The sequence below is a fragment of the Colias eurytheme genome, chromosome 3 (genome assembly GCF_061535395.1).
Source record: "Colias eurytheme isolate Ceu_HAF_F1 chromosome 3, ilColEury1 Martin Lab GWU primary, whole genome shotgun sequence".
Lineage (NCBI taxonomy): Eukaryota > Metazoa > Arthropoda > Insecta > Lepidoptera > Pieridae > Colias > Colias eurytheme.
The window spans coordinates 6,255,600-6,274,000 of record NC_142982.1 but is presented as its reverse complement, the minus strand read 5'-3'; the positions used below and the strand labels follow the sequence as shown (position 1 = coordinate 6,274,000).

Genomic DNA, 18,401 nt, shown 5'->3' with positions numbered 1-18,401 from the left:
TAGATGAGAGCTGAAATTAGCCCGAAAGACTTGTGTCTGAAGCACTTAGGTGTATGAAAAAAGATGTTAGCTCAGATCAGATCAGATATACTCAGATCTACCCATTTGGTAGATAGCTATAGGTACACAAAATTTCATCAGCATCAGTCCAGCCGTTTCGGAGGATTCTAGTAAGTAACTAACATTCTGATTCGAAAATTTTATATTATTATTATTAGATACATTGAGAAGAGAAAGAGTTAGTTATAACTAACTTTTATCAAAATTATCTTGATTTTATATTGTAAAGACGATGAAAAATATTAGGTACCTACATCACAATAGCTAAGTACTTAGGTAGGTGCTAGGTATGTGAATTATCTTCAAGATTTCTGTAGATTATGTCAATAAATGGCTAGCGAGTATGGTATGTTGCTATAATTGTTTAAAGGTCTTCTCTAGGTTTAGTTTGTAAATCAACTGTATAAATTTTCTTTTTCTATCAAGTTATTAACTATGTTAGCTTTTAATAATATAATATTCTTATAACTTTCAACATATGTTTGATATTAGGAATATCCAAATAATTTTAATAGATTTATGATGTAGCGTCATAATAATTGTACTTAGAATTACAAGGAAAACCCAAGAGATCATAATATGTATTGTAGGCCATTTTCCTTGTTGTTGGGTTGTGCATTTTTTGTTGATCCTTTTCAAAGCACAGGCCATAGTGTAATTCGTAACTGTCCTACACCCATTATATTTTAAATATCTAAATAATTTGGTAACTAAGTAGTCAAAATTAAAATGTTATTAATTAATTATTATGCATTCGAACTCGTTTAAAGCGCTTACATACAAGAGGTGGCTCTTATCACAGAACAAATAATATAGTAAGAGACGGCACTATACTATACTGGATTTCCGCCCGCGGCTTCGCCCGCGTTTTCAAAGGAAAACCCGCATAGTTCCCGTTCCCGTGGGATTTCCGGGATAAAACCTATCCTATGTGTTAATCCAAGTTACCCTCTATATGTGTGCTAAATTTCATTGTAATCGGTTCAGTAGTTTTTACGTGAAAGAGTAACAAACATCCATACATCCATACATCCTTACAAACTTTCGCCTTTATAATAGTATTAAGATTAAGATTACTTGCTCTGTGACTGCACGTTTAAAATACGCCATACCATGTTTTTATGGGCCACAATTTTTCGACAGATTGCAATGCAAATAAATAATATATTTATCAGACCTCAAATAACTGCGTTTTTCGAAATTACAAAAAAATATACATTAGTAACTACATATAAGGTTGAGCTTTAATTGCAAGTGACACTCCCGAAAGCATTTAAATCTAATTCAATCGAGTTCAATTCAATTAAACACTCATGACTGTACAGTGAACATTGAATACTACTGAAAACTAAGACAGCCCAAGATCTTGCTATGGTTCAAAATGAAACTTAGGTTGAAAAAATTAGGAGATGAGGAAAACTGTTTTTTGGTATATTATCTGAAACAAATGAGATTTTGCCAGTAAACCTTATATTATTATATCACATCCACGCCTGACAAGTTCATCCAAAAGCCGATAGATCAGTGTATTACTATATTATCTACCTAATATTATGTGTTAACAATTAAACGGTGACACATATAATTCAGATAAAAACAAACAACAATTTAGGAATAACCGGCTACAATGTACCTAGATGCAGGTAGGACTTAACAATAACAAATAAACTTCTGACGACAAGTAACCAATAACAAACCATTATCTTAATGAACATCATTTCCAGTGTTTGTCACTTATCGTTCCTCGAATATATTGTTAATATAAAAATTAAATGCTCAGAATCCTTATCTAATAAATAATAAATTATAATAAACAAAATTCACTATTACATAGTTAGGAAAAATACGTAACGATCGGTCTCTTTATAGAAATGCTATTGCTAAATCTATTTATCTATGTCTTTTTCCCGTAGTTACTACTAGTTCGATTTTCAGATTTAAACAAATTGTAAACTTTATTTAATTGAAGCTAGTTGCTAGCCACTCGCTTTGTTATTCCCCTTTTTATTGGGTCGTTCCAGTCTAATCTAATCTCGCGTTTCTAGTCGCTTCTCCATGCGGTTTGACCGTGAACGAGTGCAAATAAGCTTTAAAAATACCCATTTCTTAATTAGGTAACCTACGTACGACAATTATATGGCGACCTCCTATTCATATGTAATGGTATCTTTGATATCTCGACCCTATAATATAAATTTTTTTAACGTTTATTTTCACACATTATTAATTATCTGATAGATAAGCTAAACAGAACATATCCAGAAATTAAGAAACGGGCGTAATTATATGAAAAATAAACATGAGCTAACCATTGAACTAACACAATAAATGGCTGATTAATATATGGATCAAATAGGGTGAGTAAAAACATTCGGCACACCACCGGCACACGAAACGGAGCTAAAATATATAAAATTTCTTTTGGGGTAATTAAAACTTACATAAATATAATTTCTTACGTTATATTTATGTAACGTAAGTTTTAATTTTATCAACCCCCTCTCTAAGAAATGGGTAAGCAGACATTTAATTAAACCACCCCACCCCCTGCCTTGCATCCACTGAGACACTGAGATGATATAAATCAAAGGAAATAATGAAAAGAAACAAGGTAATCAAATTTGTACTTAGTGTAATTTTATTAACAAAATGTAATATGTAAGTGAAATAAATAACATATATTTTAAAGAAATATTAAATTTGTACAATATTTTATATTTCTTATAGATTACATCAAAAATTAATTATCCGAAAAAGATAGAACAACAATGCACCTTAGCAAATTAAAGGTTATATAAATATACATTCATAAGAAAATTATCTTTAAAAACATTGATTAAAGTTCGTTTTACCCTTTAAAATTATCCATGCATCTATTTTACAAAATAATTATTAACTAAATTATATTTTTATAATATGAGATGAGTTTTGTAAAGTGAATCACAGAATAAGTAACAGTGTTACCGAAGGCCCTTACTGTAGGCGTGATGTCGCTAAGGCTTTATTTAGAATATTTTCATGATACATAAGTAATAATATCACTTTTAAGTACATAATAATATGTAAAGGTGCATACAACGCTTGCTATGTATGGTGTATCTTTTGTTGTTAGTAATTGCTTATAAGAATGTACAATTCTACTTAAAATTCAAATACTTATAGACTTTCTAAGTTAGGTATTGAAAATGTAGAAGATATACACAGACACTCAGATCGCTCTGAGCGCTAGAATATGATACGAGTTAAGAGAGGAGTGGCAGTTCGTAGCTAGATTTAATTGTTAAACTACTTATCGCCCTACGGAATCGTTATTTTGTAAAAATAAGAAACAAATCTGTTACAAGAGTTCTAATGCTCGTCACAATTTTAATATATTATCTTAACCCGTGACATATACAATACAAAACTATTTAAATACAAACAAAATTACAGTGCGTAAAATGTACACAATTATCTATATAAATAGAGTACTTTTATATTACAAAGCTAACGAGTCAAAAGCGACATTTGCGTCAACTGGATATCGACATTGTTCTCTACAATAACATACAATAAAATATAAATACAGTATCTCTCTTAATATTGATAGATTCAATAAGACATCGACACCGATCACAGAATATCATGCATCTATTTTAAACCGTCAGTACAACAGTCGTGAATAAATCGTGCAACAGGAATGAGAATGGGCCGCCGCCGCGGCGTCGCACAAACTTGGCACTTTATGAGTATTCAATTACGCTACAAATATAATTCACGCCGGCCATCTCGAAGACTTCTACGAACTAGAGGAGGCACACGCTCAGGTCGACGAAAAAGAATTCGAAAAATATAGAAATAAATACGAAACTAGCCTAATACGTTCGCACCGTATCCACGGTCAGTCGTCGCGTCGCAGCAGAAGGATACAGCACTATCAGCCGCTCACAGCCTGATGTCGTTGGTGGCGGCGGCGAGCAGCGGCGGCGGCGCGCGGCGCCAGGCGGCGGGCTCCAGCGGCTCGGCGGGCGCCAGCTCGCGTGCAGCGCCCTCCTCGGGCGTGCGCACGAACGCGTGGCACTGCACCTCGTCCTGCGCGCTGTAGCGGTGCAGCGTGGGGAACTTGAGGTTGGCCACGATCAGCGAGTTGATGGGCCGCGTGGGGACGCTCACCGTGGTGGCCGAGCGCTCGATGCGCTTGGCGTGCCCGCCGCCCGCCGTCAGGTCGAGCGACTGCCCGCGGTTGTACAGCCGCGACTGCCCGAAGCGCGGCGTCAACCGCCCGATGAGGTTGTCCTCCTTGCGGCTCTTGTTGCCCGATTGCGAATCTTCCTTGGAGGCGGTTTCCGACTTGGGTTTTTTCTTCAGAAAAAACGGCGTCAACCTCTCCGCGAACGGTCTCGACGTATTTGCGGCGACGTCGTGGACGTTCGAGGTGGAATTGGAGGTCTTGAGGGTCTTGATCGATTTCGACTGGGTCTTGATAGGATTCGACTTCCTCTGTAAACTTATCCTCGAAAACATGCCATAATCGTCTTTTTCTTTTCGATCTTTTGACTCCTCGCGTTTAGTTTCGGTAGAATTTCCTTCGGGAGTTTCGTCTTCGCACACTTTGAGCACACAGTAATTTTGTATTTCGTCAAGTAAACTATCATCGTTTGAAGTGGTGTCGATTTTACTTGTGGGCCTCTCTTCTCGCCTCTCTATTTGACCGCTTGAGAAATCTGAACTTGCGGCATCCGGTAGACTGGTTGTCGAACAAGACAATTCTTTTCTCTGAAGCACAGGTTGGTCTCCAGATTTCGATTCTATATCTATGGGTTTAGGTTGAAGTCTCACTCGTGCAGCAGTGTTTCCTCTGGGAGGAACCGCAGGTGGAACGTCTTCCTCGGACGTTTGTGCATGGCTCATAAAATTGGCCATGAGCTCATACTCTTTGCATCTATTTGTCAACTCATAGTCGGAACGTTTAGGCGGCACAATTTCCGGTTTAGGCCTTCGAACAGGAGGCTTTCTTTCCACATCGACATATTCACACAGAGGAGTCGCCGGAGACACTACGGTAGGCCGTGACGGGGATAGGCGCGCAGGTTTCGGAGGTCTGGCTGGTTTTTCATTGGAGGCATCGCTATCTTCGGACGGTTCGTGCTTGATACAAGACATCGTTAAATATCCACTACCCGTGGATTTATTCGATTTGCCCGAGGAGCGTTCATCGCCGAGTCTCGCTAATTTAAGAGACTCAGAGCTGGAACAGATGTCGATCGAAGGCTGGAGCGGGAGGGCTTTGCCGTCGAGGTCTATCGTGGGCGACACGTTGCCGCGCCACGGCCGCCACAGGAACGAACCGCTCTCTATGTTACCAGCGGCACCGGCCAGATGTAAATAATTGTCGTCGCCGATTGGAGCTTGTCTATAAAAAATAAGTAAAATTAAATATGATAACACGATAATTTAGGCTTAAGAAATATCGATTATAATAACAAACAAAATAATCCACTCACTTGCTCCCATACTTTGTTTCCCTCGCTAACGACCTTCTATATATACAGTGCCTGTGCTCCAAGTCAAACATAACTCTCTGTAAATCCCGTAGCGTTACCGCTTCCGCTTCGCGCTCTTCTAGACTTGTATCATCTGAAAAAAAAATTAATATCTCAATTAGCTTTGTCGAATGCGCTAATATTGTGTAAAAGTTAATTAGTTTAACAGTTTATTGGTTTGCAAGGTTGTTTATTATTATAATTTTTATTAATCACATAGTATTTCTTGCACCGCCGTGTCTAAGTTATTTTCATGGTCACTCGGATTATTAAGGTTCGTACATAATAAATGATTAAGTTTTAAATTGTGTCCAATATTAAACATTAAATAATTTTTGACTTCATATAATTAGCTAGCTATTTTTCGAATGATCGTACACATTATAACTTGTAATGGATTGATAAACAATAGTGTTATGGGTGCGTACCGGGCGGGCGGCGCAGTCGCGCGTCCAGCAGCGCGGCGTGCGCCACGAGCAGCGCGTGCAGGCGCTGCAGGTCGCGCGCGGGGTCCAGGCGCAGCGCCAGCGCGGCCGGCCCGCGCGCCGCGTCCGCGTCCCGCTCGCCCGCCGCCACCGCGCCGCCGCCCGCGCTGCCGCACCCCTCCGCGTCCGCCGAGCTGCGACCGCAACTGCACACACGATAAAACACAATGTACAAACCAGTACAATCGATAACCTTATCTACTGCTACAAACGAATGATATAAAGCGTCTTAAAAACTATCAATGTTCAACAAACATACTCCAACAAATTCATGACAAACTCTCTATAAAATATTAAATATTACTGATTATAAATTAACTAAAACCGACAATAATTATGTCTTATACAAAATTTAAGGTTGATGTTCTTATTGAGTATTTAAAATATTTTTTTGTTTTGGTATACTACTTGTATAAAATGTATATTTTTATAACTGTACTATTCATCTTATACAACATTTTAGGCGTAGGTATTAGGTGAACCTAAAAATCCATACAATTGAAGGACAAACAAAATTATTCTATAGACAAAAAAAACAAATGAATATTTTATAAAGTGACAATAAGCACGTACCACGTCCACTTAGTGTCGCTGTAGTACCCGCGGTGCGGCGCGGCGGCGGGCGAGTGCCGGCACAGCGCGGACAGCAGCCGCAGCCACTCCGCGCGCTCCACGCAGTTGCTCGCCTGCACGAACAGCACGCGCTCGCGGTGCACTGCAAGTAATCAATTATTATAGTAATTCTAATTTTAAATCAATAATTTCGAAAAAACTAGCCGATTAAGTAGGTGCCTGCACTGTTGAATGTTAGCTTGTAAATTATTTTTTAGAACAAAACAGCCAATCAAGCAGGTGCACTAAACGAAACATATAAAACGCGTTAATTTTCTTTCGACAAATAGAATAGCAAAAATGATTGCTTTTTCACCCATTTATACAATAATATTTAAATAAAAATACTACTCTATTTATCCTTCGTCATATTTCTCTGTATAAAAAACTCGTTCTTATTTAATCTATCAAGTTGTACTCACCAATTTGGAAGATATTGTTAGCATCCAGCGGTGCGCCGGCGGGCGGGCAGTCCACGGGCGCCACGGAGAGCACGCCCGATAGAGGGAGCCGGTGTGCCGCCGCTTTAGCACCACAACGCGACCACCATAACTCACCACTGCGAGAAATAGACAACATTTTAACATCGCAATTCGTAGAATATGTGACAAATTTTTACGAATATGTATGTAGTCGCTACAGACAACATTTGTGAAGAATTGTTAATAATATGCGCCTGCTCATGTACATATTTAATGTTTATTTCTCACAATTTTTTTAATTTGAAACTGAATATATTTAAAATTATTTATTTTAATCAATTATATACCACGAGTAAAATTATTACATTTAATGGTTTCTATTCTTGCAACAGCAATAGGAATCTGCAACTATTTCCATAAATTTGATAACACTATTTATAAGAAGTAGCGAGATAGTTTTTAAACCCAAAATGATACCCTAAACCACAAGCAATAGAGTATAAATTACCTGGTCAATCTGAAGTGTCTCCGTTTGGAGTGCGTGTGCGCGGGCCGCACCCAGCGGCGGCGCGGCGAGCCCGGCCCCATGCGCACACCCTCCGAACGTTTTATCATCGTCCTGTTGACGAACACGTCTTATAAATAATAATAATTAATAACTAACTAAAAAATACTGTATATATGTAAGATAATAAGCACCATATATACAGAATTTTAAATTAAGAACAAGACTGTAAAGTGCGTATGTGAGCGTTTTCAAAAAAAAGTGTACCATGCCTGAATTTATGGATAAATTTTAAATGTTGCATTTTTAATGAAATTTTGATTTAGAAATTTTAAATATACATCATAGTAAGTGAAATTGTATTTAATTGCTTGCAGATTAATTTGTTTTACGAGAAATCATCAAAATAAATTGGGACTGTGAAAAAAAGTGTCAGTTTTGATTGTGTTACGAAGATTATAACATACATTATTTAAAAAATAGAAAATTGAAGTCGACAAATTAATAAAATTCCTATTAAACGAGCTTTAAGTTCTGTTTTGCCACAGCTGATGCCAAAGTAGCCGTTACTTTTACGATACTTAATACATTTCGATTAAAATCGGCAAAGTGGTTATTTTATTTCGGAACAGTAAAACCATTTTAAATATTGAAATCAAATTATTTGTGTCTCGTATAATAAAAAAATGTAAAAACTAAAATTTTTCTTGTCGCAAAACGGGGGACTGTCGCAAAACCGATAGACCATTTTTCATAAGGCTAGGTTTATATTGAATCCAATTAACATGGTTAAAATAAAACCGAGAATACGTTTACAAAAATTTTATTTAAGTCTCATAAAAAAAATACACCAACACATAGTTTGACACAGTATCAATTTTAGGGTAAAACTCAGAGTTACACTACCTACACCTTTTAACTTTCCATACATGTATCACATATTATGTATTCAGGGTATACCTGCTGACCAACGCATTCATTGCAATACCATTTTTTGCAAATTATACATGTCCTTTTTGGTCCCGAGATCAGTGAAACCTAAAAATATGAAAAAATTATAAAAATTATGAAGAATATTACAATGACAATCTAGACTTGGCTTTATGCTGCAGTTTTGCGACTTTTCTTGTCAGCCTATAGGTCACGAAGCAAAATGTTGCAAAACTGACGTGACGTTTTCTTTTCAGTTTTTAGTCAAAATTATATTCTGACGAAAAAATGTGCCTACACTGATTATTAAATGTAAATAACGGTTAATGAATATATTGCTCATCTTCTGAAAGTATTTAAACGATGTTTACTTCCCTGTATCAAGTAATAATATGTCTCAAACCAGACAGTAGAAATTGCAACGGCCGTTGCACTCATAAAACACTTCTGTTTTACTCGAACTGTATTTGAAAATAAGCTTTTTTAAATTGGCGGACGGTGAAAGTAAACGATAATTTTGCCATTTATAAAATTCAAATAGTAATCTAAAATTTGTAAGTGGCATTATTAGCCGTGATAAACCCGACATGTCCGGTCGGTACCACTTTTTAAGATATTTTTGGAAATCAAATTGCTTTTAAACGATTATAAGGCCTTAATTATGAACTACATGCGACGATTCGCAAATAAATGTACTTTTAGATGACACTAAAACTTATGGTATCTTGGTATAAAACTTTTTAGAATCGCTTCTCTAACATCGAAGAACTTGGATGGGGACACGCCAAAAACTGACACTTTAGTTTTAAAAATGATTATTTAAAAAATAGTACGCAATGTTTCCGTGAATTAATTGTTTGCATTTATCAAATTATGATGTATTTAATACTTTTCAAGCATTATATAATTAGCCATCATATAAATTTTACTTGTTATTCGACTTGAAACACAGGGGACAGGCCGAAAGTGAGGGGTACACTTTTTTTTGAAAACGCTCATGTACTAGAAAATGGCTGCAATCAAAAAGGATTGCGGGTTTTATATGTTACATTAATATGTTGCGAATTAAAAATGTCACTAGAAACTCTTGAGTTGATGCGAAAAATTGAGCTTTATGATATTTTAAAGAATGACTTACCAAGAACGCTCCCAGGTTATACGAAAGCAATAATTTAAAACACTATATTAAATATGTAGAATGAAGAATCTTAGTATTAGAATAATATAATAAAAATTCAAATAAAATATTGAATACCAACCCTTCTTTGAGTAGAACTGATGTTTCTTGTATATTATTGTTTTGTGTGTCTGAACTGGTGGAGATTATTTCGAGAAACTGCCTTATTGCTTGCACCTGTACAGAAATAAAATGTTATATTTATATAATTCAACAATTTATTCATGCATTAGTATTATTGAATTTCAGATTTTGGATGAAATTGTAAACTGATTACTGAATATTTTAGTCCTTTCAGATTCCACTCAGATTACCAATACCCACGGAGCCGAGGTTAGCCCAATATCACAAAATTAGTATCACGTCTGCCCTACTACTTCAATATACATCTATATTAGTGTACCATCTACCTTACTATGTGTATGTACAAATGTATGACGTACATGTCGTGGCGTGCAGAAGCTCCGGTAGAGTTCCGCCATGTACTCCTCCTTGCAGACCTGCTGCGCGGACCGGCTGCTCACCAGGTTGCCGAGCGACTGGATCGTCTTCGAGATCAGCGTTAGCGTCCGCGTCGTTTGCAAGTCCTGGGTGAATTGATTAATCAAGCTTTAATAAAATGTTGGTTATTCATTCAATGACTGGGGAAATACCCTCGAATTTAAGGTAGAAGATACATTTGACTTGTACATTTGACTCTATTTAGCTTTTAATTTTCCCATTGCTGTAAAGCAAAAATAAGCGACCGATTGAAGAGCGATTGAAGGCAAGCTTAATTGGAGATAATTTGAACTCCCAAGTCTATTAAATAGTTTTGCAAAATCGAAAGCGATACTCACAATCTGTTCCGTGGTGAGATCAAACAGCCGCGGTCCGAGTATGGCGGGCGCGAAGAACCTCAGGAATATGAAGCCGGACACGACCGAGTAGCGCACCTCCGCGTTGGCGGGGAAGTGCCGCGCGGCGCACTGCCGCAGCGCGTCGAACAGCCGGCACATCGCCGCCGGGCACGTGCCGTACGACGACGTGATCGCTGCGAACACCTGCAAGAAATGGCATTTGGTTAAGGGCTTCACATTTCTCTTCTTTCTTTTTGACGTGACAACATCTTATAATTCGATAGAGCCGCCTGCCGGCACGAAAAAACATGACTCATGCGGCGTTACCGCGCCCTGAGGCTTGTACTTGTGTCTTCAATTTAAAATTACACAGACACGAAGATATCAGTGACAATTTAAATGAAATCAAAAATCAATTAATATATGTTATATGTTTATAGATTTCGATCGTAGATGTCCTTATGCCAACAAGTTTTTGTGTTTATAAACTTTCGCTTTTAGATGTTACTAGCACAGCTAGGTTTCATCCGCATTGCTCCGCTCCCGTTGGTCGGGTGATAATATATAGCCTATAACCTTCCTCGATAAATGAGCTATCTAACACCGAAAAATTTTTTCAATACGGACCATTAGTTCCTGAGATTAGCGCGTTCAAACAAACAAACTCTTCAGCCTTATATTATTAGTATAGATGTCTACTATGTCGAATTATTCTTTAAAATGTTACGGATATGAATCAATTATATTTTTTGGTGGTTAAACAGTTGAATCGACTCTTCTTATTCGTTTTATTCTAGACCACAATATTTATACTGATATGCATTCGGATTTACATTCGCATTTACATAACACAGTAACAAAGGAATAAAATATAACAATAGAAAACTAAAATAGCTTTAAAAACATTTAGAATAGTAGTATGTATGAATACTGAATTAAACAACGTTTCCAGATAGCATGGCAAACATTTGATAGAGGTTTCATAGAATTTGCCATACTCTCAACATTAATTACCTATAAAAATCGATGAAATACAATTTGCTTTTGTACATTTTCACTTATAATACCACAAGAGCTTCAAAATTATCGGGTATTTTCCGATAGGTTCGTTGCAAACAAATGAAGGAGTCAAGTTTTTAGTCAAGGTTAAAAAATCACTCGCGCTTCGCGCTCGTGATTTTTCCTGAAAAACTTGACGACTTTATTTGTTTGCAGGGAACCTTGAGGGAAATGCCAGATAATTTTGAAGCTCGTGTGGTATTCGGGAGATTATTTTTCCGTCCCAAATGTCGGCCAATAATTTCACAATTGAATTGAACCTGTCAGTTTGACGTCAACGACCAGAGAAAATTTTCAAAAAATTATGAGTATAATACCATGTAGGTTGTACCACGTGACGTCGAATGGTGCAATTCTATTGGTCGATATTTGGGTCGGAAAAATAATCCTATATTATTGTAACTAGCATTTCTATGCAAATACTATCCCCCTTTATACATTTCTACATATTTAGTACTTGCAATATAACATACCCTCTCCACATAGTCCTTCAAGTTGGCAAGATTAGCGGCTATATCGGCGGAGGGTTTCACCCGCGCGGGGTCGATCTCGCACGGGCGGCGCTCGTGCAGCACGGCCGCGAGCGTGGGCCGCAGCACCGAGCGCAGGTACGCCGCGCCCGTGAGACGCATCGCTTCGTCCATCATTTTCGATACCAGCGTGTTGCCGCGGAATATTGTTGTCGCGTCCCTGTTGGAGAAAACTTTTATCATCATTTGTCACCCAGTAACTATAGTCCTTTTCATTTAGGATGATTCCTGTGACACTTCATCGTGTTCCGAATTACGTATTTTATGTTTAAAAAGTCAAAATAATTTTAGTGCATAATATTTTTATTTTATGGCGGCATTATTACCAGAAATATAAAAATGAAACATCTTAAGCTTATAAATCAAAAACAGTATTGTTTAGTTTAATATAATGAAAAATAAAATAAAATAACACAAAAATATAATACCTACGCAATTCGTGTACATGAAATGGATCGTTGAAAAATCATAGAGTTGGAAAATCCTATAATCGGCGCCCATCTTGTGATCGTTTGTCAATCGAGTCAATCGTCTGTACGAGTACGTCAGCCTTGTTTACAAGTTGCATTTTATATTGATACTTTACGTGGTATTCTGTTATTTTTACTTATTGTTATTGTTGACTTTTTGTTGCTGTTGTTTGCTAAGTTTCCTTAGTTAATTGTTGGCGAAATGCCGAAAAAACTAATTTTGGTACTTTATTCAAATCGATTTCATTTCCATATAGAATATTATCGATTATCGGAAACAATTGATACAATTTCAGTAACCGACATCTCTACACGTGTCAATAATCGATGTGTCACAGAAATCATCTTAGGTGGAAAGGACTATAATAGATAATTAAGGTAAATTAGTTCTTTATAATTAGACCGGAAACTGTTCACAATCACAATTAACTAGTTCCACTTTTTTTTTTCGATTTTTATTACAAAAAAAACGTGAATTGTGTGTTATTTTGAACAATGTTAACTATTAAAATGCAGTTCTATCAAGAGGTAACAATGCAATGTACAAAGTATAAATTATCTTAGTTTTAAATTTAATATCCTGTATAGCCCAAATTTTGCTATTATTCCTGAAGACCAACAGAAACCTTTTCAAGATACTTTACAGTTTACACATAACAAAAACACTTCTCCTGGCTATAACAAGGTCATTTATTGCAATGAAAACAAACGGATTATGAATTATCTGATAGCAAAATTGGTTATGCAAACGCAATTACAAAATGTTTGTTTACCAAAATTAATGTAGGTATTTTTTGAATGTATTATTACAAGTAGATATACATATTATGTTATTTAATTTTTTATAAAGTATCATTAATTATCATAAAGTATCATTTTATAAAGTATCATGTACATTTTTAAATTTTACTGAAATTACAATGTAATCACATAGTAATTCATTGTTTGCTATATATTATCTTCATGAATATAATCATGGTTTATTTATATTTTTATCAGTACATTTCACTTCCTCTGTATGCGTCGAAGATCAAACTCGCTTTGCACCGATAAGGCTTATCAGTGCAAACTTAGATAAAGTCTCCAGTTTACAATAATAATTTACATTTAATTTTCACAAATTGAAGACAGGATTATGAAAATGTTCAAGCTTATTTCGTACATTTGTAATAGTCCTAAGGGTAATAATATCACATATCATCATATCACAAAATATAACTTTGAAAATAATCAAATGACAGTATTTTATATGTGAAAATTGTAAGATAAGCGAGTATAGTTTGAAATCTTTATTTGATAATTCTCAGGTCAATGTTAATATTACAAAATAAAAAAAATTATTCGTGTCATTACGAAAACGCTATTTAAAACTTAGAATAAAAAATACACAATAAAATATGGTGCAAATTAGCTCACGCAACGGGTAGGTATATTACAAACATTTTCCCACAGAACAATCGTATTATATTGTTATATCTGTCATCACTTTGCTATCACACTAATAAGATCTTTATGTGAAGAAAGTCATCAGTGCTTTTATTATATCTGCGCAATGAAATCACAAGGGATTGGATTGCGAAAACTATTATAATCCTGAGTGTTACAAATAAATTATATGCTATTTTTTACTTTTAAATTCTACCTTATTTAGTGAATTCGATATACTCACGTTAAAACTGATATTTCCGAGTCGGCCAGCTCTTTAACGATGGGCACGATGAGATCATGGTGGGTGAAGAGCCTCACTAGAGGTTGCGCCGCTTCAGTCTTGTTCGAAACTATTTCTCCGAGAATGTACACTGCTGACGTTGTAATTGGCTGAAAATAAAGATTGTCTTTGTAGGATTATGTTGTTTCATGAAAACTAGACACTCGAAAAGATTTAGTATTAGAGCTAGCGCGCACGAGCAACTTTGTCTCCGCAACTATTTTGTCTCTCCCATCAATTGTATGTGGAGTTGCGTCGCTACGTGCGCGCACTTTCATACTAGCGCATGGGTGGAGAGACAAAATAGTTGCGGAGACAAAGTTGCTTGTGCGCGCTAGCTCTTAAAAATATTTAAATTTCACTGAAGTTATCCCTTGACGGCAAATAGAAATAGATCCCAGGTGAGCCTCGTAAACAATATTGCAAAAAAAAAACTTTTTTATGTATTAGGAACGTCCACGAGTCGGATTTCGACATTGAACCAATATTGATCTCATACAGATAACAGAACCAAGCAATAGTCTCAGTAAAACGACATATAATGCAGACTGAAATACCGTCCCACCTTCTGCTGAACGCTCTTCAAGAAGAGCTCCTCCAGCTGGCGGTAGTGCTGCAGCGGGAACACGTGGTCGACCGTGTACTTGAGCAGCAGCCGCAGCGAGCCGAGCGCGGCGCTGCCCGCCGCCGACAGCCGCGTGCCCGGCGGCGTCGCGCCGCGGGACAGCGCGCCGCCCGCGCGGGACGTTAGGAAAAACCTGACCAATAACATCAATTGTTAAATACTAATATGTAATACTAGTACTAATGTGTAATAATGTTTCACCGTCGTATAGCTTGTAACACTTTCGATTCTTCTAACTGTCAACAGTCACAAAAATGTTATTATAAAATCGCTTTGCGACATGAAAGACACACACTTTAACATTTATCAGGATTTTATCATTTTAATATGTACACATTATTAGACTTTAAGTATGAATACGCGGAACGCAAAACTATACATCTTTTTTATAGTGAAAAGTATTGCGGACGATTCGACCCTTTGTTTTAAGATTTATGGTTTTTGTTTTAAAATTATACATATTGTCTCAAACGAATAAACACAAAAAGTTCGACCGCCTTTCCAATTTCTAAACCCTTTGAAGGTTCGTGAAGGGCCATTATTTAATACATGATTCGCGTTTCTCCTCCATACACTATAGTTTTCTATTCCCATCGTGGTCATCAACATCAAATGAAAAAGCAACCAAGCATTTGTATTAAATGTAATTCTAACTGCATAACTTTCCATTGCGATTAACGGAAGGCAGCAAATGAACCATTCAATGAAGGGTTATGGCTAGTAAACGCTCGGTTTCACGCTATACGAGCGCAGATTCTATCACTTGCGTCATGCAGTACTATTTTCGTGTGTCATTTTAAAATACATCTATTAATTACACTCAAATTAAATTTTACTTAATTAATATAATACCTAAGCATAATATAATACCTAAACATAACGAAAAACTTAAATCTCTGCGCAACTAATTATAGGTTTCAATTTTTTTTACACAAATGATCCTTACCATGCACATAATGGATCAGGTGCAGGTTGTCTTAATTGTAACCTTACTTCTCCAAGAAAAACAGGCGTAGCCGCATCATGCCACACTGATACTCTAGCTTCACAAGCTATTCCAGCCTAGAAATAAAAGTAAAAATACATTATTTATTTATACAAAAATTAAATGTTACAAGTTTTTCGTGAATTGTGCAAAACTTACAGATTGCGAGCCATCTTTATCCTTAGGATCAGCCTCCATAACGAGATCAAAACAAAAAATTTCATCAAACTGAGGATTGACAGTCTTCTTTCTTGGTTTCGTACGTTTTTCAACTCTTCTTCCATTTGAATACAGTAACGTAACAAGAGCGAAAGGATCGCACTGACCATTTTTCGTTGTTAGTTCTGAGCATTCCAGCACCCTTAAGCGTAACGTGTCAGGCCCTACACGAGCGGCACAATGTCTTTCTGGGTCCGACCAATAGTCGGCTGCGGTGGGAGAGGTCAATGCATCCGATTCAGCCATCGTATGCATTGGTGGTTTCGTCCGTATCGCCCATTGAGCGCGATCTTTTAAACTTTCAGATCGCGATAGAGCTAATGAGGGTTCAGTCGCTACGGCTGCTAATAATTTTTTACTCGTCGAACTTGAGCATGAACCGAATCTCATACTCTCTTTACAATATTCCGATAATCTAGTGAGATTGTTTGCTTTCGTTTTCGTCGAATAGTCGGTTTTATCTGTAGCCGGGTCCGGGTCAGGCGGTTTTGGATCCATTCGTAGCCGTTTTCTGGAGTCCTCGAGGGACAATTCAATGTACGCCTTACCCTGAACTTCTGAATCTGCATCGACTGGTCGTAGTGCAAACCAATGGTCGGTGTTATTGTATCTTTCCAAGTCTTCTCTTTTGATGGCAACTTTTCCGAGGACTTTGTCCTGTTTACTAGCTTGCTTGTCACGGTCGAACACGTATATGGACAAATATCGAAATCGTCTGGGCACCTCGAATTGAAACTCTTCGCCGAAAAATGGACTGCAACAAAAACATTACATAATTACGCATATGTTAAATATAATTAACAAGTATAATATGACTAAGTCACGCGACTTGTTAAGTTAGTTACTATAGAGATATCATATATGAATATATTGTCTTGGCTAGAAACGGTCTGCATTTATCAGTGGGCAGTCAAGTACTGCGATAAATGATAAAATACCGATTTTAGCTAACAAGTTCGTACATTCGTTACATTGTTTTGATCAAATACAGTTGCAATTAAGAGAGAATCGTGTATAAATAAATGGGTACAGTAAAACAGTACCGCTTGTTTTCTAGTTTCCCAGTCGCAATGATCACGATTCTCGCACCTATTGTTTCAATAGATATAGACTGGGGTAGAAGCCTTTAAAATAATGAAAAGATAAAAAAAATCGCAGTCGGATGAAACCCATTAGAAAAGGAGGGGAATATGATAAAAATGTAAGGAAAAATAAATTACGGTCAATCTGAGTTCGGGAAGTGGGAGGGGGGAGCTTTTAAGAGAAAAAAATGGTCTCTCTCGATTTCCGACAAAACTACAAGTCCTACGGAAAAAAGTTCAATGGCAAAGTTGTAGGTAATAAAAGGATCTACAACTTTTGTATTCACAATTTTTTCACATAACCTCAAAATTTAGGTGAAAAATTCAAAAAACCAAGTTTTTGGTTTTTTATTTTTAACTACTTCAAAATTTATTGCTTTTCTACGAAATTTGGTGAAAACTTACTTTATTATGTCCCAAATACACTGTAATTTATTTGATTGAAAATATTTATTTTTTCGCCTTATTTTGAATTAATACCAAAAAAGCAACCTAATTTTCAATCGAAAAGTCACCCGTCAAAATATCAGCTTTTTTCAAAAACTTGGGGTGCCTTTTATTTATTGAAATCTCTACTTTCATATGGTGTAAAAAAAATAAACACCACCATAGTAAATGTTCTCAGGAAATGCATACAAACAGTGTGATAATGAGCTTTTACTAAATCAGGCACACTTCTCGAACTCTATATCTTCTCTTGTATCGGCTTTTCGGTAGTATTTCAAAAGAAAAATAATTATCTGTTCTAAGTTTAATGTTTTACAGCATATTCAAAAGCAAAATGATGTCGATATAAACTTTTCAGGTAGTTCGAGAAGTGTGGCACCCCAAGTTTTTGAAAAAAGCTGATATTTTGACGGGTGACTTTTCGATTGAAAATTAGGTTGTTTTTTTGGTATTAATTCAAAATAAGGCGAAAAAATAAATATTTTCAATCAAATAAATTACAGTGTATTTGGGACATAATAAAGTAAGTTTTCACCAAATTTCGTAGAAAAACAATAAATTTTGAAGTTGATAAAAATAAAAAACCAAAAACTTGGTTTTTTGAATTTTTCACCTAAATTTTGAGGTTATGTGAAAAAATTGTGAATACAAAAGTTGTAGATCCTTTTATTACCTACAACTTTGCCATTGAACTTTTTTCCGTAGGACTTGTAGTTTTGTCGGA

The 18,401-nt window shown here is 36.3% G+C and overlaps 1 protein-coding gene across 1 annotated transcript in view; it reads right to left on the bottom strand.

Moving 5' to 3' along the window:
* Positions 1–2,675: 2,675 nt before the first annotated feature.
* RasGAP1 (Ras GTPase activating protein 1) overlaps positions 2,676–18,401 on the bottom strand; it is a 32,218-nt gene continuing 16,492 nt past the window's right edge. Inside the window, exons 3-16 of the mRNA XM_090119684.1 lie at positions 16,089–16,902; positions 15,891–16,006; positions 14,885–15,077; positions 14,281–14,429; positions 12,085–12,301; positions 10,553–10,756; positions 10,157–10,300; positions 9,796–9,890; positions 7,610–7,720; positions 7,102–7,238; positions 6,641–6,782; positions 6,011–6,213; positions 5,544–5,676; positions 2,676–5,452 (exon numbers count right to left, since the gene is read on the bottom strand). Of these exons, the coding sequence (XP_089975810.1) occupies positions 3,985–5,452; positions 5,544–5,676; positions 6,011–6,213; positions 6,641–6,782; positions 7,102–7,238; positions 7,610–7,720; positions 9,796–9,890; positions 10,157–10,300; positions 10,553–10,756; positions 12,085–12,301; positions 14,281–14,429; positions 14,885–15,077; positions 15,891–16,006; positions 16,089–16,902 (4,126 nt within the window). The 3' untranslated portion in view covers positions 2,676–3,984. The remainder of the gene's footprint in view (positions 5,453–5,543; positions 5,677–6,010; positions 6,214–6,640; positions 6,783–7,101; positions 7,239–7,609; positions 7,721–9,795; positions 9,891–10,156; positions 10,301–10,552; positions 10,757–12,084; positions 12,302–14,280; positions 14,430–14,884; positions 15,078–15,890; positions 16,007–16,088; positions 16,903–18,401) is intronic.